Source organism: Mastomys coucha, unplaced genomic scaffold (assembly GCF_008632895.1).
Source record: "Mastomys coucha isolate ucsf_1 unplaced genomic scaffold, UCSF_Mcou_1 pScaffold16, whole genome shotgun sequence".
In the NCBI taxonomy this organism is placed as follows: Eukaryota; Metazoa; Chordata; class Mammalia; order Rodentia; family Muridae; genus Mastomys; species Mastomys coucha.
The window spans coordinates 56605412-56626041 of record NW_022196898.1 but is presented as its reverse complement, the minus strand read 5'-3'; the positions used below and the strand labels follow the sequence as shown (position 1 = coordinate 56626041).

The 20630-nt window shown below is 46.2% G+C and overlaps 1 protein-coding gene across 1 annotated transcript in view; it reads left to right on the top strand.

The window, feature by feature from the left end:
* The window catches only part of Kiaa1324 (KIAA1324 ortholog), an 81963-nt gene that overhangs the window by 23687 nt on the left and 37646 nt on the right, over nt 1-20630 (top strand). The window contains exon 2 of the mRNA XM_031375195.1: nt 18068-18188. Coding sequence (XP_031231055.1) covers nt 18068-18188 — 121 coding nt within the window. The remainder of the gene's footprint in view (nt 1-18067; nt 18189-20630) is intronic.

Genomic DNA, 20630 nt, shown 5'->3' with positions numbered 1-20630 from the left:
GAGGGAGGAGAGGAGGAAGGAAGGAAGGAAAGAAGGAAGGAAGGGAGAAAAAGAGAAGGAAGAAAGAAAGAAAAGGAAGGAAGGGAGGGAGGAAGGAAGGGAGGGAGGGAGGGAGGGAAAGAGCAACCATAAAGTGAAACCATATTGTTCCTGGGTTAGGAATACAGTTCAGTGATAGAGACCTTTCCTGGCAAACGGTGTTCTCCTGGTTCCTAAAAGAAACAAAAGAACTTCTTGTCAAGGCTCCCAGAGCCCAGCCCTATGTATAACACAGCAAACATCTGCCCAGTGAACAGCTGGCATGTATGGCCCATCCTGTTGGCTTACTGATAAGACAGATGACTGCCCGGCGTCCGCTGTTCTCATCATAGCTGATCTGTGTAGAGCCCGGTTGATTCTTCCTCCACCGCCACACCCTGAAGGCCTATGCCAGCTTTAAAAACACCATCACTTTTTATTTTATGTGTATGGCTACATTATTGTATGCTTGCATGTCTGTATATCGCATGAATGCCCCTGCCAGAAGAGGGATTCAGATCCCCTAGAGCTAGAGTTACAGATGGTCAGGAGCCCCATATAGGGTCCTGGGAACGGAACCTGGACCCTCCCATCTCTCCAGCCCCATACCTTGGCTGTCTTATCTTAAGCAAAAGCTGTGGGTGAATAGGGCCTTCTCCTCAGGGCTGCCTCCTGGGAGGTCTCATCATTTACAGAAGAAACCTGGAGGACATTCCGATTTAAGGAGCTGTCTCTAAGCTCTCTTGTCTTCCTCCCATCTGTTTCAAAAATAGTGCTGTGGTGGGGCCGAGGGTGTATCAAAGAGGCAGAACCACTGAGTTTACAAGGTGCGGACTTTATCCCTAGCTCTGGAAACAAACAAACACACAAACAAACAGTGGAGGGTAAAGACTAGGCTACGGATCCAGTCAGAAGCCAGCTGGGGTTTGTGAGACCTTGTTTCCAAACAAATGAGCATAGAGGGATGATATATTTCCAGCATGAAAAAGACAACCATGGGGTTGGGGGTGTAATGTAATTGGTGAAGTGCTTGCCACAAAGCTCCGGGTTCAGTCCCAGCTTTGTGTAAGCTGTGTGTCTTGGTTCAGGCCTGTGAGCCCAGCGCTTGGGAGGTGGAAGTAGGAAGATTCAAAGGTCAAGGTCATCTCTAGCTATGTGATGAGTGTGATGTCACCTTAGAGTCCCTAACACACACACATACACACACACACACACACACAAACACACATATAATTTTTAAATATATACACGAGAGCTGGTGGTGGTGGCACACGCCTTTAATCCCAGCACTTGGGAGGCAGAAGCAGGCAGATTTCTGAGTTCGAGGCCAGCCTGGTCTACAGAGTGAGTTCCAGGACAGCTAGGGCTACACAGAGAACCCTGTCTTGAAAAAACAAAACAAACCAAAACAAACAAAAAAAAATAGAGAAAGAATGGAAGTTTCTGGAAATTCTGTAATTTCATAGGACACTCAAAAGGAAAAAACAGGACTGTGTGAGTTTAACTCCATGCTCACTGTCAACTCCAGGTAGGCATCATTCCACCACCTCTTGTCTCTGGGTCTAAATGCTGAGATTACAGCTGTTACACACAATTGGCCCTGCTTTGATCTTTTCGTTTTTCATTTTTTTCCATCCAAAAAGCCATTGCTTTATCTCACAGCACAGGGCCAAGAACCTTGCTTCTCTCTGTCTAGATAGAAAACTTTATCTGTGGGCATTGTAATGAGGTCACTCACGTCCTCCAAATACTTGTGTGAATGAATGGTAGTGTATCCAGAGTGTACCCCAGGGTGACCTGATCTAGAACCGGGGCCTTTGCTGATGAAGTCCAAATGACATCTTTAGGGCAGGACCTAATCTGCCTGATGTTCTTAAAAGGGCTGGGGAAACTTGGGTTTAGGGGTACACACACAGTGAAAGTGCCATGCGAGGACAGGAGTTTTGCAAGGTATGATACCACCTGTCTGAAATCCCAGCACTCAGGAAGCTGAGCCAGAGGGATTATCAGTTCTAGGCCAGCCTGGATTTACAAGTGGACACTGACTAAAAAAAGCCAAAACACAGCATTACTAAGTAACAAACCCAGGAACGCCCCAGGTTGCTGACCAACACCCCACAAGCTAGGACAGGAATGTACAACATAGTCTCCCTGTCAGCTTCAGGCGTATCTCCTGCTGAGTCCTTCATTTCAGGGGCCCCCGAACTTTGAGACGGCAAAAGCTCGTAGTTTAAGTCCACCCAGATTGGTGTGGTGTTACAACAACTTTGGCAGACTCCCAGAGGCATGGTGAGGTGTAACATGCCAGCATCCATAGGGTGCACCAAGAAGAGGTCAACAAGTGTGCGTGTGTGTGCGTGCATGTATGTGTATGTATGTGCATGTGTGTACATGTGTGTTTGTGAGTGTATGAACGTGTGTGTATATGTGTGTATGTGCATGTGTGAGTGTGTGTGTGCATGTGTGTGCATGTGTGTGCTTGTGTGAGTGTGTGTGTATGAGTATGTGTGTATATAAGTGTGTGTGTATGTGTGCATGCATGCTTCCTTGCTTGTACATGTATGGAGAGCAGAAGACAACCTCAGTGCTGTTTGTTCGCTCAGGCAGTACCCACTGGCTTGTTTGTTTGTTTGTCTAGTTGTTGTTATTGTTGTTGAGACATTGTTTCTCACTGGCCTGGAACTTGCTGAGTTGGTTAGGTTGGCTGGCCAGTGACCTCCGGGAATCCACATGTCTTTGTCCCCTCAGGGCTGGGAAAATAAGCACAGGCTGACACAGCAGCATTTTTGAGGTGACTCTAACTCAGGTCCTTATGCCCGCAGGGTCCTTTACCAACTGAGCTCTCTCTCCAGCCCATCTTCTGCTTTTCATTACATGTAACTCCCTATTGTTTGAAATGGATTAATTAATTAGTTTCTATGGTACTGAGGATCTAACTCAGGGCCTTCCATATGCCAAGCAAGTGTCCTGTCTCTCCACTACACCCCTGGCCAGCCCTCTAAATATTTTTAATCTGTTAGAACAATAGTTCTCAACCTTCCTAATGCTGCAACCCTTTAGTACAGTTTCTCATGTTGTGGGTGACCACCCCCAACCATGAAATTATTTTGTTGCTACTTCATAACTGTAACGTTGCTTCTCTCTAAATTGTAATATAAATATCTAGAATGTAGGCTATGTGATATGCAGTCCTTGTAGGGATTCTCGATCCACAGGTTGAGAGCCACTGCCTTTGATGCAGCAGTGTTATACCAAGAACATCTGCATTGAGTCAGAGTGGATTAAAGGCCTCATCCAGTTCCCAGATCTTGTGAAATGTTTCAAAACAACTGTGAAGCATCTGCTGCAGGCCAAGCACAGGCATTCAAAGGTTGTCAATCAGAAACCGGAGTCAACGCAGCCACACCACTATCTAAGCCGGAGCCCAGCCTGAGAAGCAGCAACCCAATATGGCAACTGTGGATCCCTGTTGGCCTGTTGTAGAGGACAGGGTTCTCATCTTCTTAAAGAACCCAGAAAGGCACCAGGAAGGATTGTGAAAGGAGCCCAAGGTGGACTGGTTGGATGTGAGGGGTGGCAGAATAAGTGGGGGCATGCTGCAGATTTGGGGAGGGGGTGGCAAACGGTGCTCTCTTCTAATGCTTTCACCAAGACCAGTTAGAAACCCATGTCTGTCCGAGGGGTGTGGGTGTGGGATAAACGCTAAATATTTGATTTTTACATTTTTTTAAAAAGATTTATTTATTTATTTTATGTGTGTGAGTAGACTGTAGCTGTACAAATGGCTGTGAACCATCATCAGGTGGCTGCTGGGAATTGAATTCAGGACCTCTGCTCCCTCTGGCCCTTCGGCCCTGCTCGCTCCAGCATAATATTGTAGCTGTCTTCAGACGAACCAGAAGGGGGCATCAGATCTCATTACAGATAGTTGTGAGCCACCATGTGGTTGCTGGGATTTGAACTCAGGACCTTCGGAAGAGCAGTCAGTGCTCTTACCCGGTGAGCCATCTCGCCAGCCCCTGATTTTTACATTTTTAAAGCAGGACCAAGAGAGTCAAAAGCACAAAGGCAGAGGCGGGCAGATTTCTGAGTTCGAGGCCAGCCTGGTCTACAGAGTGAGTTCCAGGACAGCCAGGGCTACACAGAGAAACCCTGTCTCGGAAAAAAAAAAAAAAGCACAAGAAATAGTCTATCCTTTCTCCTTCACCAGTGAGTGGACTTGAGTGCTTTCTTAGGTCTTTCCAGGATTAAGATCACGCGGGCTCGGACACTGGAAGACTAGACTGTCTGGCTCGCCTCAGACTCTGATGGACTCCGTGGGTGCAGAAACTCTGTCACGCTACAGGACTACAGGAGTCTGTTCTAACGCAGCTGACCTGCCTATCTTTCTTCCTGGATCTTGGCCTTACCAGGGGCTGAACCTGCTTGAACAAAGGTCGAGTGTCTGTCCACTTTTGGATCCACTTGATTATAAAAAGTATTGTAGTTTCACTCCTATCATTGTGATAAAATACCCTGACACAAAGCAACTTAGGGGAGAAAGTGTTCATTTTGTCTCTCAGTACCAGGTTTTAGACCATCATCTCCTGGAAGTCAAGGAGGCAGGAGCTTGGAAACAGCTAGTTCCATCCACAGCTGAGCAGAGAAATGAACTTGAGCACGCTTACTGCTCACGCTGGCTTTCTCTGCTCTTACACAGTGTAGGACCCAGATCCAGGGGATGGTGCTGCCCATAGTAGGCTGCCTTTCCACATCAATCAACTCTTAATCAAGGCAGTCTCCCACCAAGATCCCCAAAGGCCGAAGAGATCCAGACTGTCCTTTGTGGAGTTTCTCTCCCCAGGTGATTCTAGATTGCATCAAGTTGACAACTGAAAGTATCACAGGGTGCTAGAGCCGTGGCTTAGCAGGCAAGAGCACTGACTGTGGATCCAAAGGACCCCGGTTCAAGCCCCAGCTACTGCCTGATGGCTCACAGCCATCTGAACTGTTATTGCCAAGCAGTGGTGGCGCATGCCTTTAATCCCAGCACTTGGGAGGCAGAGGCAGGAGGATTTCTGAGTTCGAGGCCAGCCAGGGCTACACAGAGAAACCCTGTCTCTGCACCAAGTCTTCGCTCAGCCACCTTCAGTTCTCTTTGTGACCCACAGGTTGGGAGGCCAGATCTTAGTTGACAACACTTGGCAATGCCTAAGGATGAGCTTGCCTACAGAAGAACCTCTGATTTTTCTTCTGGACTTTTTTGAAAAACACAGTGGAGACCCTGCCAACCAGTCACAAGTACAGTTTCCATTGTATAGGACCCAGAGGCAGAAGTTGTCTGTTCAGCTCCTCTGCCCAGGAGCCTCATTCTTGTCAGACACGTGAGGCTCAGACAAAACCTCACAAATTAGACTAAGACCCTGTTTCTGTCATTATCCCTTAATCATCTGGCTAGGAGCGCCCCGACTTTCCCTGTAAAGAGGAATAGTCTCTATTGTGGGGTCGTCGCAGCTGGGAATTATTTTCTATAACTGTAGTGGAATTAAAGCCCCTTTGACTTGTAGACATGTGTCCTCCATGTTGAAGTTCTCAATCTCAGACAGGTGACACCTAGACAGGTCTGCGAAGGCCAGGCCCTCGCTGACCCGGTGTTCTCGAGTCTGGTTACAAGCTCAGGTGAAAACAACCTGATGGAACACGTTGCGCTCATTAAAAAGCAAGAGAAACCCATCTTTGAAATACAGTCTTGGAGAGCCCCACCCCCTGGACAGATGTGCACCCTCCTCTCACCTGTCAGAAAACAACAGGGTTTCCTAAAGTGGCATTTTGTTTCTTGGTGACAAAGCCCTTTCAATCCCAGGGACATTTATGGCTGACACCGAAAAACCCTTTGCACCTGACCACCTGGCTGCGGTTACCGAATGTCAGCAGCCAGCTTTTGTCTGTGGGAGATTAGCTCTGGGGGGCTGCTGGGGTGAAAAACTGGGAGAGAGGACAGATGTTATTCCATATGTATGAGAAGACTTAGATTAGCCAAGAGGGTGAGTCAGGCAGGAAGATCCAGTGAGGCAGAGGAGGCTGTCACGACAGGTTGTCACTGATAGGCAGCAATGTCAAGGGCTCCTTCTCCCCGACAGGGTCACCAGAAGCCTGAGCACCCAATAGGGTCCCCCTCAGGTAGTCCTAGTAAGAGGCAGCTTTTTTCTTTTCTTTTTTCTTTTGTTTTCTTTTCTTTCTTCCTTCCTTCCTTCCTTCTTTTCTCTCTCTCTCTCTCTCTCTCTCTCTCTCTCTCTCTCTCTCTCTCTCTCTCTTTTCTGTACTTGAAGGTTGAACATAAGCCTCACATGCACTATGTGGGCAAGGGTTCTACTACACATGAGCTTCATTCCCCTTTTACTACTTTTAAAATTTTACCTTCCAAGAACTTTCCTGAACAGGCTCTCACAATCCTCCTCAGAGATGGCTGCTGCCATCCAGGTTTTGGGGTGCGAAGTGGGCAGTTTTGTCCTCTTAGCCGAGTGTGTGACATATCCAATTTATAGACGAGAGATCTGATAGACCCATAACCCAGCAGGGTGGCGGGGTAGGACAAGAGCAGGATCCAGACCCTCTAGGCTCTAATCCCATCACCTTGCACAGCCTCAGAGATGCTCTGTCATTCAGTCATTCAACAAATACTTATGGCCAGATGCTGTGTCTGGCAATAGTTTAGACATTTGTGCTATACCTGGGAACAAAATTAAATGGCCCTGTCCGATGGAGCTCACAACTAATGTGGCATGGGGCTGAGGCATCGAACAACCAGGTGGGGGTGGGAACCACTCTGGATTTGAAGGAGCAGTAGTTCAGTGAGACTTGGGAGGAAACTGTCATTGTCAATAGGAAAATGTCTTAGTTAGGGTTTTACTGCTGTGAACAGACACCATGAACAAGGCAACTCGTATAAGGACAACATTTAATTGGAGCTGGCTTTCAAGTTCAGAAGTTCAGTCCATTATGAAGGCAGGAGCATGGCAGCATCCAGGCAGGCATGGTGCAGGAGGAGCTGAGAGTTCTACATCTTCATCTCAAGTCCGCTAGTGGAAGGCTGGCTTCCAGGCTGCTAGGATGAGGGCCTTAAAGCCCACACCCACAGGGACACACCTACTCCAACAGAGCCACACCTTCTAATAGTGCCACTCCCTGGGCCGAGCATGTAGCAGCCATCCCAGAAAGTCAAACAGCAGGACTAAAATTAGCAAGACTTCAGGAGAGCTATGGGGACTAGTGATGCATAAGATGCCAGCCAAGTGCCCAGCATGTAAGCGCATTGGTCAGCACCTTATTATCCCCCCAGTTGGTTCTTCCTTATGAGACTGCTCAGTGTCTCCCAGGAGCCAAGGCTGTGCTCAGGACAGACAGTCTATGCTACTACAGACAGACAGATGGAACAGTGCCCAGCCTGGCCCAGGGCATGGAGGAGCCCAATACCTGCTTTGTGTAGTGTGTCTCTGGGGTGACTGGGACTCTTTTGGGTTTGGGTCAAAGGAGAAGCCAGAAACCCAGAGCAGAAAAGAACAATGCTAAGACTCAGTAATCTAAGGCCAAAATTCTCCCAGACTCCTTAACCTGGGATTCCCAGTAATCCTGGTACCACGTTGCTAGGCAGCCTCAGATGGTAAGGGACAGCTGGCTGGGACCAGCTAGCTTGAGGCCTGTTGCTTGGTAGCTTCTGGGTCTGGTGCTTGCTGTGAGGGGAAGAGGTCTTCTATGTTAGCAGAGGAAACAACTGGTCACTCGGGGAAACTCAGAGGAAAGCCCTAAGGCTCCCTTAACCCTGTGAGTCTCCTTTAGTGGCCAACATTCATGTAAAGCCTCTGGTACTCTGGGATGAGCTTGCTCAGTTGGCAGTAGCATGCTTGTCTAGCATGCTTGAAGCTGGCTTTGCTCTCCAGCACCAAACACCAAGCTTGGGGCTCAGCCTTTTCTGCCAACCCTGAAAAATGGATTTAATCCCTGAAAACTACAGGGTGGAAGGATAGAACAGACTTCCTCAAGTGGTCCTCTGACTTCCAACATGGACATCACGGCAGGCATACACTCCCATCCCCACCCCGCACATACATATATACATATGTACAAACAGATATAAAATCTAATTTAAAAATGTGCATGATGGTACATGCCTGTAATCCTACCACTGACAGGACTGGAGTATCAGAACAGAGTCCATAGTCGGCCTGGGTTACATGTGAGCTTGTCTCAGAAAGACTCTGAGGCATCCGAACTGTTCTGAAGTCTAAAACTTCCAGTGTAAACAAAATTTCACTTAAGAAGTATAAACATGTAATCCCACTAAAAGGACAGCTTTCTACTTCCCTTTACAGGGCTATCTTTTTAAATCCTTGGGCTCTTGGTTAAAGTATTATCTCCTTGGTTTAGTAAACTATTAAATGACCTCACACTTCTAATCCGTCATTACACGTTTACATGTTTTTCTGTGTAGAGAGGAGGTGGCCATAAAGTTAATGGAAAGTATTAGACTGCTGGCCAGGAATAACACACATGGCAGAATTCTGTGTCCTGTCATACACAGAGGTCATCTATAAAACACAGGCTAAAAACCACATCCTGTAGGAAACTTGTTTATCGCATAACAAGTGGGATAAATAATTTACTTTTTACATCCATTCATTTATTTGTGTTTATGAATATTTTGCCTGCATGTATTTTTATGTACTATACATGTGACTGTTACCCTCTGTGGACAGGAAAGGGTGTCATGTCCCCTGGAAGTGGAGTTATAGATGGTTGTGAGCCATCATGCGGGTTCTTGGAATCCAATTCAGGTCCTCTAACCAGTGCTCTTAACTCTGAGCCCCCTCCTTACCAGTACTTAAGTTAATGCTCAGAGCACTAAGCCCTGAAAGAGGGAAGGTAATGGAGAGACCCAAACACACTGTCCAGGTTTTGATGAGCAGACAGACATAGCATAAGAAGCCAGGACCAATGTATAGATGTCCTAAAAGGGCGAGGATGGGGAGGCAGGTGGCTACCCTCCCTCCCCCACTTCCAGTCTGGCAAGCTACAGAACAATAGGGAAAGGTCCCCCCCACCCGACCCCCTTCATAATGGATAAGGGAATTCAGGTTGCCTTGCTCCAGAGCCTCAATCCATGCATGCACCACAACTCAAGCAGGGTCATTCCCAGTGCAAAAAGAATAAAGGTCATTCAGGAAAACATGCAGCTGGCCCTGTGCTTGGAAGACTCATGATGAGGACTGATGTTTCAAACCGTGACATTTCTCTGATTTTTTCCAAGTTTCTGAGCAGAGTGGAGTTTATTCCAACTTCTTGGTAAACAGCAAGTCCTCCTGACAGAGAGTGGAAGGACTGAGAGAGAAGAGAAGGCTGCCATTACCTGGCTTTATCCACAGGATCCAAGAAGCAACCTCCACCCACTCACCTGTGTCCCCAGCTCAATGGCCCTTGACACTTGAAACATCTTACTGTTATGTCCAAAGGAGCTGCTTTTCAGAAACTCCGAGAGGAGGGGGAAATGACCCGGGTGTTGGAGGGACAGGAAATGTCCTTCCTCAGAATACAAGGCTGGAGTCACAGTTGGCTCCAGCAATAACTCAGGTTTGCTTAAGAACTTGCTCTGGAGAACCCCCAGGCTAGCCAAGACAAACCCTGGTGCTGTCTATCTGCTTCACGGTGTGACTGGGACCACACAACCGTGGCTTTGGGGTTCAAAGGCTCAGAAGGACAGACTCCTGCCTGGTTCTAGGTTCTCCCCGAGGATAGGGGAGACTCTTTCACCAACAACCTCTCGGTAGCTGTTAGTGTTTTATTCAATAAAATTTAGGGCTGGCGAGATGGCTCAGCAGGTAAGAGCACTCACTGACTGCTCTTTCGAAGGTCCTGAGTTCGGATCCCAGAAACCATATGGTGGCTCACAACCACCTGTAATGAGATCTGACGCCCTCTTCTGGTGCATCTGAAGACAGCTACAGTGAATTATGACAGAGCAAGCTGGGCTGGCAGAGGTCCTGAGTTCAATTCCCAGCAGCCACACACATGATGGCTCACGGCCATCTATACAGCTACTGTGTACTCATACACATAAAATAAATAAAATAAATCTTTAGAAAAATATTTAAAAAACAAAAACAAAAAACATTTAGTCACTAAAATGACATGGTTGAGACCTATGCATCACAAACATATGTATATACACTTTACTGTAAAGTAATAGGTGTGTATAAACCAGTCTCCAGTGGGGAATTGAGTAGAAGTTAGTGGGAAGTAGATGAAGCAAGAACTCCAGAGACGCCAGGCGGTGGTGGCGCTCGCCTTTAATCCCAATGCTTGGGAGGCAGAGGCAGGCGGATTTCTGAGTTCGAGGCCAGCCTGGTCTACAGAGTGAGTACCAGGACAGCCAGGGCTACACAGAGAAATCCTGTCTCAAAAAAAAAAAAAAAAAAAAAAAAAAAAAAAAGAACTCCAGAAACTGGAAAGTATTAAAACAGTAATGAGCACACAGGGCTCACTGCACTATTTTGATATCTGGAAATATATATTTGAAAGCTTGACATGGTGGCACTCATTCATACTTCCACCCTGAGGAATCAGGAGGTAGGTTGATGCCAACCTAGGCTACATGGCAAGATCTTGTCTCAAAAAACAAAAACAAAACCCTACAAAGACATAAATTTAGATCTTACTATAATGAAGTTTTCACATCTTTAGCTACATCACAAGTCTAAGGCCAGCCTGGGCTACATAAGATACTGTCTCATAAACAAATAGACCAACCAAACAGCAAACAAAAGACTTTTTAAAGGGATGTCTGTTCCCTGCTAGAAGTTTCTCTTCTTGAACAGGAGTCTTAAAGAAACTCATCACCTTGATCCTGATCATCCCATGCCTGGGAATCTATCCAAAGGCAGCAGCAAGAGAGACTCGGGCACCATCACTGGAGTGCAGTCTAAAACAAGGAAACTGGATGACACTCACTGTCCAACAACAGAAGAACGGTTAAGGCCGGTACAACAAAATCATTAAAGACACGGAAAACACTCTCAACCGCCTGAAAGCAAACGAAAAAGAGTCTCCACACTCTGACCCCAGAGTTCAACCCCCGTCACCACTTGCCCCACACAGCATACTTGCCCCACACAGCATACTTGCCCCACACAGCATACTCGCCCCACACAGCATACACATAGACCGAAAAATAATCTGGAGAGAGAGACAGACAACAAAATATCAAAACTAATTCTCCCAGGCCACCTTTCACCCAGCATGCAGTGCACAGTAATGGGGACTTGATGCATTGATAGGTGACCTGCTCGGGGTCTTGGACAGGGCCTAAAGGCGTGCGCCACCACTGCCCGGCCATAAAATTTTTTTATTGCATTCTATTTATCATCTATGTATGTATGTATCTCTGTATGTATGTATGTATGTATGTATGTATGTATGTATATATGTATGTATGTACCTACCTGTACAACACGTCTATACATGGCACGTGCCTATGCCTGGGCATGGCCAAAGCCTGACACTGGCATCTTCCTTGATTTGTTATCTCCATCTCAGTGTTTTGAGTCAGGCCTTCCACTGAACCCAGAGCTCACCGACTCAGCTGGATGAGGCAGCCAGCCAGCCCAGGGAGCCTTGTCTTCCGTCTCCCCAGTTCTATGATTAGATGCCTGGCTTTTAAAAACAACATATAATATTTTTATTGACTCTTTGAGAATTTCATACATATGCCTGGGTTTTAGGCGGGTTCCTGTTCTGACAGTGGACACAGGTCCTCATGCTTGTCCTGCAGACACTTTACTGATTAAGTCATCACGCCAGGCCTCCTGCCTGCCTTTTGACTCTGCTGCCAGCCCAGGCCATCTGTAAACAGCACCCTTGGCAGCCTCGCTGGAGGATTGCCCTGGCAGGAAGGAAGATAGCATAGGATGCCCCACTGCCACCAGGCCGTCTAGTCTTGTCCCTTAGGCATTTCTGCCGGCCATCTGTCCTCTCTGTTTCTAGCAGCAAAGCTAAGTGTCTCTGGAGGCCTGCTTGCCACAGCTTTCAAACCTCTCTCAGAAAAGAAGCGGTATGGTTCAGTGGTTAGTGACACCTTGGCGTTAGAGAGGTGTTCCTGTCTATGGCGGAGTCCTTAGGCATCAAGAGCTTCTGCTGAGGAAATGGTGGAGGGAGTGGGGGAAGGGCGAGAGGTGGGGTGGGGGAAGACAGTAGTGGGGCTAACAAGAGCATAGGATGGCAGTTCCGGTTCTTTGTATGTATTTTATGACCTGTCTCCTCTCCACCTTATCCTCACCAGCACACTGTACAGCTAAGCTATCATCTCTGTGAAAACCGGGACTCTTTCAGATCCCGGGCTTCAGACTCATACTGACTGCTGAGTGTCTCCCCAGCATGGAGATGACCTGACAAGACCCACAGCACCAGAATCGCCAGAGTTTGTGGGGTTTTTGTTTGTTTGTTTTGTTTTATTTTTCGAGATAAATGTTTTAATTGTAAAAGAACGGACTACTTGAAAACAAAATATTTTTTAGTAGTCAGTTTTCCTCCTCTTCCTCCTCCTCCTCCTCTTCCTCTTCCTCTTCCTCTTTTTCACAGTTGCAACAAAACTGCTTTAAAACAATAACAATTTTTAATAACAATCTGGTAAACCGCAGGGAGCCACCCCTGCTCCTGCTTGGTGCCTTTTTGAGTTCAGTCAGTAGACTGATAATTGAAAATACATTTTTTTCCCTAAAATAATTGGAGCTGTTTCTTGCATTTAGACTTCCAGGTAATGAAATTTCCGTTGGAAGGCCTATTTAATAGACTAACTCTGAGGCTGGGCATGTTCTCCAGGTCTTATGGCACAACCCTTTTAAAATACATCTCAGACTAGTCTTGAATTTGCAATCTTTTTTCCTCTACTTCCCGAGTATTGGGGTTAGAGGTTTGTGCTACCACACCCAGTCATTATATCCGCCCCACCCCCTTATTTATACTACAGGGCTGGTGAGATGGTTCAGCAGGTGAAGGTGCCTTCAACCAAGCCTGAGAACCTGAGTTCAATCCTTGGAACCCACAGGGTGGTAGGAGAGAACTGACTCCTTTCTCTGTGGTAACTCTAGCTTGTGTCAAGTTGACACAAAACCAGCCAGTACAAGCAGGAACCCTTACCAACTGAGAGGCATCTCTGTCCCAGGACGGGCAGATTCCCATTCAAATACTATCCCGACCTGCTGATATTTATTTTCCATCTGTGCCTGGAATTTCCATTTTATACCCCAACAGCAAAGACTAAAAGCATTGTGTGAGTGAATTCTAAACCTGAAAGATCACGGCTACCAACAAATAGTTCAATGTCAGACAAAGGGAGCTCCAACCTAAAGGCTTTCCACTCTCCTTTCTTGAGTCCCCAGGAGTGTTACTTGGCTGTGTGGTGTGGGATAGATGGAGCATGGATTAATTAAAGGTTTAGAAATGATATCATTTCTAAATCCTCTCATTGATTTCCTAGAAACAGGGATTAATCAGTCCCGTTGTGCCCAACACTGCAACACTGGAGTTTAGACGTGTGTCATATATATGCATGGAGGAAGAAATTGTGTGCTTAAATAGAACTCTCTCTCTCTCTCTCTCTCTCTCTCTCTGTGTGTGTGTGTGTGTGTGTGTGTGTGTGAGAGAGAGAGAGAGAGAGAGAGAGAGAGAGTCCTCTGTTAATCTGTGGCATATACTGGTTGTACAGAAGTAGATGATTGGGTAATTGAAATATTGTTTGTTTAAGGATGAATTGCATCGAACTGATGAAATTAAGAAAAGCATAGGACATGGGGCTGGAGAGATGGTTCAGTGGTTAAGAGCACTTGTCGCATGTATAGGGGACCTGGGTTCAATCCCCAGTACCCACATGAATTGAAGTTTCATACATGTAATGTTAAAGAAAAATCTAAAATGAAAAGAAATGCCTAGGACATTAGTGAGACATACCTTTGAATGGTCCATCTGTGAAGGTGTTTCTAGAGAGGATTATTTACTGACGGGGATGCCCACACTGGCATCAGTACATGGACTGGGATCCTTGACTGAATAAGAAAGGGGAAGGAGAAAGCCAGATGAGAGATGACATTCCATTTTCTGTGCTTTCTGATTCACTGAAATGGGAGCAAGCAGTCTCACGTTTCTCCTGCCATGTCTTCCTAGATCACAAACCAAAATCTACCCTTCTTCCCTAAGTTGCCTTCTGTCAGCTATTTGGCCAGAGCGACAAGAAAGGCCACTGATATCCTTGGGGGTTTGAGATCCTCATAGGAAGTAGGCAGAACTGGGCAAGCCTGCCAGGTCTTCCCTGCTCTAACTCTGCCTAAGCTTGTCTTTCACGATGTGATCTTAAAGCACAGCTCAGTTTTCAGACAGCTGCAACAGAGCTAGCAATCATGAATGCTGTGACCCTCCCCAAGTGGCATGAAGAAAATTAACACACATTAGGAGGGAAACTTTCTAAGGCTCAGATCAACCACTCTCCCAGAAAATCTCTTAGCCTCCTAGCACCTGGAGACACCAAGTGAAAGCCAATGAAAAAGGAGCGATTTGGCCTGTGTGCCTTCAAAAGGCCAAACGCAATTAGACTGAATTAAAATTATCTGCTTGAGTGGATTAACTGTTTTCACACCAATTCTCAGGCCTCAGAAGTGAATCTAGCTTGGGCTGCTGACAGGCCACTGATATCATCATATTTAATTTTTAGACTTGGCTGTGAAATTTGGGCTCAGTGTGAGTCTGTGTTTTGTCAGACCTACAAAAGTGGGAGAGGATTCCTGCTGGGCAGTCTGAATCCGGGCCCAGTGACTTACAGGTTGTGTGACCTTGGACCAGCTAGCCATTTTACCCCATGGACAGCCAACTCCAGGGCGAGGAAAGCAATCTCGGCCCTGTTTGCCTCCTAGGAAGCCCCGAAGCTCCGATGAGATGGGGATTGGGAACTGTGAAAGCGCCATATGAACAGCCAGGGTAACTGGGTTCACAGATAGAATCTTTTCTGCTTCATTACCAAATCTCCATTGAATATGCATACTGTGGATTTTAGTTAACCCTCATTCTTGCAGCATGACCCCTTTGAAAGTGTCATTTTTAGAACTGAAAACAAGATGTGCTTAGTCGGCCTGCTTACCTCCCAAGGACAGGCTAGGTATTTCTGAGACAGGGAAATGACTGAAACCGTGAAGAAAAGCAGGCCTAGAGAGGTCGTAGCTCAGGCCACAAGGAATTCTCATCCTGATGGTCTTTCTTTCCTTAGCGAAACAGATGTTTAAATCCAAAGCCACAGATTCTGGTAAAAAGTTAAGCTTCAGAAGAGAGGAGTGGTATAGATTTATATCTGTAAACCCCAGCATTTGACAAAGGCAAGAATGTCAAAGAGTTTAAGGCTATCCTTTGCTACACAGAAAATCCAAGGCCAGACCCAGAGGTGGCTCATTGAGTGAGAGCATCTGCCGCCAAACCTGACAAGCCGAGTTCAATCCCTGGGACCCTGAGCTGGATGGTTTTATGTCAACTTGACACAGGCTAGAGTCATCAGAGAGGAAGACGCTCTTAGTTGAGAAAATGCCTCTGTAAGATCAGGCTACAGCAAACCTGTAGAATATTTTCCTAACTAGTGATTGGTATGGGAGGGCCCTGCCCATTGTGGGTAGGGCCATCTGGGGTTCTGTAAGAAGTGTGTTGAACGAGCCACTAAGCAGCACCCTCCATGGCCTCTGCATGAGCTGCTGCCTCTAGGTTCCTGCCCTGTTTTGAGTTCCCATCCTGACTTCCTTCAGTGATGATCAGTGCTACAGAAGCCAAATAAGCCCTTCCCTCTCCAGGCTGCTTTGGCCATGGTGTCTTATCATACAATAGTATCCCTAACTAAGACAGACTCATATGGTAGAAGGTTTTTCAAGTCTTCTAACCTCCGCGTATACAACATAGTACATGCACCCACATATAAACACACATGACAAATCAATGTAGTTCTTTAAAACAGTTCAGGGCTGGAGAATGGTTCAGCAGTTAAGATCACTCGCTGCTCTTCTAGATGACCCAGGTTCAATTCCCAGGCTCACAACCATCTATCTGTAACTCCAGTTCCAGAGAGCCTAGTGCCCTCTCCTGGACTCTGGGGGTATGAGGAATATTCATGGTGCACAGAGAAACATACAAGTAGAACTCTCATATACACAAAAACAAAATAAAAAAAATACATAGTTCAAAACTCCACCTGCACTGTGTGAGACCCTGTTACAAACAAACATAAAGGCCTCAATTCTCCCAACTTCTTCTGTTCATTGTTTTCCTGAAGTGACATGTCTAATTCAGGTTACTGCCCAAGCCAAACTTACTGGTCTAGCTAGAATTTGTACATGCTGAGCTAACAATGCGTTTTCAGCAAATATTTACAAGGGAGATAAAGGAAGATGTAGCCTATAATTACTCTTCCATTGTACTAAGTTTCTGGAATCCCAGAATTGGAAATACCATGCTCAAATTCATATTTCAGCAAATCTGGGATCCCTCTGCTTCTGAGACAGGCCATTTTTTAAATATAGCACAGAAGAAAAAGTTGTAGTCAGTTAAAATATGACACACAATGTTTTTTTTTTAAACCATATTACACTTTGATTCTATAGATGTTAAGTGAAAAAAGTTACATATCCTAGGATAGATAAGACTGTGCTTTTTAAAAAACAAAACAAAACAAAACAAAAGTAAAGCTTTTTCCTCCTCCTGACAGGACAGATTAGCAGACTTCAGCCCGTCTCGTGATCAGCCCCAGCTCCTTGCAATCATGCAAGTTGTAGGATCGTTCTTTTGTGTGGCTGGAAGGGGGACATTTTGCTTTGCTTATAGATACAGTAACATAAAATATAGGTGCGGACTTAAAACTTGGACCATGAAATACTTGAAGAGCAAAAGCAATCGGTTCTGAGGTTCATCGGGAGGTGTTCAGATGCTGAAGGTGCTCGCCTGCCGTGTCTGCCGTGTCCGTCGCCCTGTCAGCAGCCATGTCCGCCGCCGCGTCTCCTGTGTAACTAACAGTGCTTTTGCTTTCGCTTGTTTTACTTCATCCTGATTTGGTGGTTGTACTTCTGTTACCCTGTTGTTGTAGTTCAGGTAAAGGAGCTGGAAGGCCAGGGCCCCTGGCACAGGAAGTTAAGTGTGGACAGGTGCATCTGATGGCAGCACCTCACCTGCTGGGCTAAAAATGACGTTTGTGTGATGCAATGGGAGCCTCAGAGTCTTTCTGAGTAGAGAGAGCACTAGAAATAAACACTGTGTGACAATTGTAATTGTTTTTGGGGGGGGCAGCTTCTCAGTTTAGAATGTCCTTGTTCTTTTTTTTTTTAAATTCTTTTCTGATACAATATATCCTGACCACAGCTTCCCCTCCCTCCACTCCCTCCAGTCCCTTCCCATCTCCCCAAGATCTGCTCTTCCCCACCTCCACCTCCCCACTTCCCAACCCCTGTCTCATCCCAGAAAAGAGCAGACCTCCCAGGGCACTGTCCTTGTTCCTAAATTCTATTTGGACTAGAAGAACTGCTCCTGTTTCTAGCTGGTTTGGTTTGGTTTGGGGTTTTTTTTGTTTGTTTGTTTTTGTTTTTTTTTTACAATCTTATGTATGCAGGGCTTTCCCTGAACTCGATATACAGCCAAGGATGATTTTGAGAACTGTGAGCATGGTATGCCGTGCAAGTACTCTACAGCCGAGTTACATGGCCAGCCTTAGTTTGTTGTTTAATTACCCCATTCCTACCATCTATTGGGACATTATGTATACACAACAGCAAAGAGAATCACACTCACCCATGCACACACTCTCACAAATGTTCTAAGTGACTAGACCACAGGCAGGTGGGAGAAAAATGATCCGAATGATTGTAGTTCTCCCAGGGGCCTTGCAACCACAGGGGACCATGATGCCTTGCTCCCAGCCTGTAATGAAGGAGCCCTTGTACCGGCTAGAAGACTGTCAATGTTTGATCGCTGATGATGGACCGTTTGCCCACTGTTCTCTCCCTTGCAGTCAGAGTACCATTTTGAGTACACAGCGTGTGACAGCACAGGTTCCAGGTGGAGGGTCGCCGTGCCACACAGCCCAGGCTTGTGTACCAGCCTCCCAGACCCCGTCAAGGGCACCGAGTGCTGTAAGCGGCCTTCCTGTTCCAGGGTCTCCCTGATACTTAGCTCTGACCTCTAGGCTAAGCCTCTTACCATCCAAGCCAGGCTCTTCCTGACAGCACAGACATCACGTTTTCCCCCTAGTTAGTTCCACTCCCAGCCCTTCTGAAATGTGGTGCAGCTGCAGAAATTTGATTTAGCCAGGAGTGGCGGCACCTGCCTTTAAGCCTAGCATTTGGGAGGCTGACACAGATGGATCTCTGTGAGTTATAGGCCAGTCTGGTCTACATAGTGAGCTCTAAGACAGCTAGGACTACATAGAGAGACCCTATCTCAAACACACACACACACACACACACACACACACACGGAAGAGGAAGAACAGAAGAAGAGAAGAAGAGGAAGAGGAGGAGGAAGAAAAGAAAGGTTATTTAATTCAAATTGAATATCTGAATTTTTCAAAAAAATTTTAAAGTTCAGATCCAATGAATACAATATAAACAATTCTGGATCTTTCTCTCTCTCTATTTCTCACACACACACACACACACATACACACACACACACACACATACACACACACACACACACACAGATGCACTCTTGAGTGCATGCTCATGCACACACCCTCTTCATTTTTCCCTTCTGCCCATCTGTGTATTTCTCTCTGACCTGCAACTACCAGCTACAGCAGTCACTAGGCAATATTCCAGTTCACTTTTGTTCTTGGAAGGAAAACCAAAGAAAAGGAGCTTGTGTAGATTCAGGCTTTAATATGCACTGGGCATCATTTCAGGGAGCTAGGTCCTTCCCACTGTCACCAGTGGGAAGGACCACTGTGACCAGAAAGGCGGTGACTTGTAGCTCTAACCCCACCTCTCTGACTCTCCTTACAGCTTTACTATCCCCAGTGCCCTATTCTCTTAGGATGCAAAGGGAATAGCGATAAATATCAGGGACTAGACTTGAGGGATTATTTAAAGAGTTACAAAGGAGATTAAGCACATTCAAATTCCAACATCAGTTGAGCCCACTGTCTGGAGCAGTTTGAGCATTGAAGAAACGATATGACAGGGCTGGAGAGATGGCTTAGCAGGTAAGAGCACTGGCTGCTCTTTCAAAGGTCCTGAGTTCAGATCCCAGCTACATGGTGGCTCACAAACCATCCGTGATGAGATCTGACGCCCTCTTCTGGTGCTGTCTTAAGACAGCTACAGTGTATCACACCAGAGCGAGCAGGCCGGGCAAGCAGAGGTCCTGAGTTCAATTCCCATCAGCCACATGATGGCTCACGGCCACCTGTACAGCTACAGTGTACTCATACACATAAATTAAATAAATAAATCTTTAAAAAAGAAAAGAATGGATATGACAGAGGTCTGGATAGAAGTGAGGAATAACTAATAGAAACAAAGGAGTGATCCTCAGTTGACTCAATAGACATTAGTGAGCCCCTAGCATATATAAGCACCTCCCATGTGCAGGCATGATGATGTACTTACACTGGGTGAGTCCTGCCTACAAGAAGAGGGGGCAAATATTCAGTTCATCTCTTCTGTAAACCTTTATGGTGCTCCTGTAACGGCAGTACCCACTCTAAACCAGTCATTTCCCAGGGATCCCAGGGCCCCAAGGATGCCAAGTAGATAGAATGTGTTAGTACAATGTGAGAAAGAATGAGAACTAAGGATGTTTATAGTAAGGAGTAGCCAGGAGGACCAAAGCAGACATTTAGAGATGGAAAAGACACAGCGGGGCTGGGGCTCAGCATGAACTCAGCACAGAGAAGGCATCAGGAAGGTGACAGGAAGCCAGGCTGCAAAGTTAGGATCCAGGAAATTGTAGAAGGCAGGATGCCAGGCCAGAAGCTCAAAGCCATAACCCAAAAAGCTGTGCCACAATGCTTGTTGTCTAATCTCTGTATAGATCCAATCTGACTATGTGCTACCAAAACAAAACAAGCACTTATTTTAAAAGAGAGAGACACAGAGAGAGAGAGAGAGACAGAGAGACAGAGAATCAGAGAAACAAAGATTCAGAGCAAGAATCTGGAGAGATGGCTCAGTGGTTAAGAGAACTGGCTGCTCTTCCAGAGGTCCTGAGTTCAATTCTCAGCAACCACATGGTGGCTCACAACCATCTGTAATGAGATCTGGTGCCCTCTTCTAGCCTGCAGGCATACACACAGGCAGAACGTTGTATACATAATAAACAAACATTTTTAGAGAAAGGGAGGAGGAGGGGCCTAATAGTACAAATCCATATTATAGAAAGATACCTATGGCTATAGAATGAGCTAAAACAGGAAGTCAGGCAGTCAGGAAAGCATCACAGTGGTTTAGTAGATGCTGATAAACTCAGCTCCAATGGCAATAGTAGAATCTAAAAGGAAGAGACAGAGGCCATAGGATAAGGGGAATGAAGGCTGAAGGACCTTACATGGTCCAGAAGGCCCAGCGTCCTCCTGG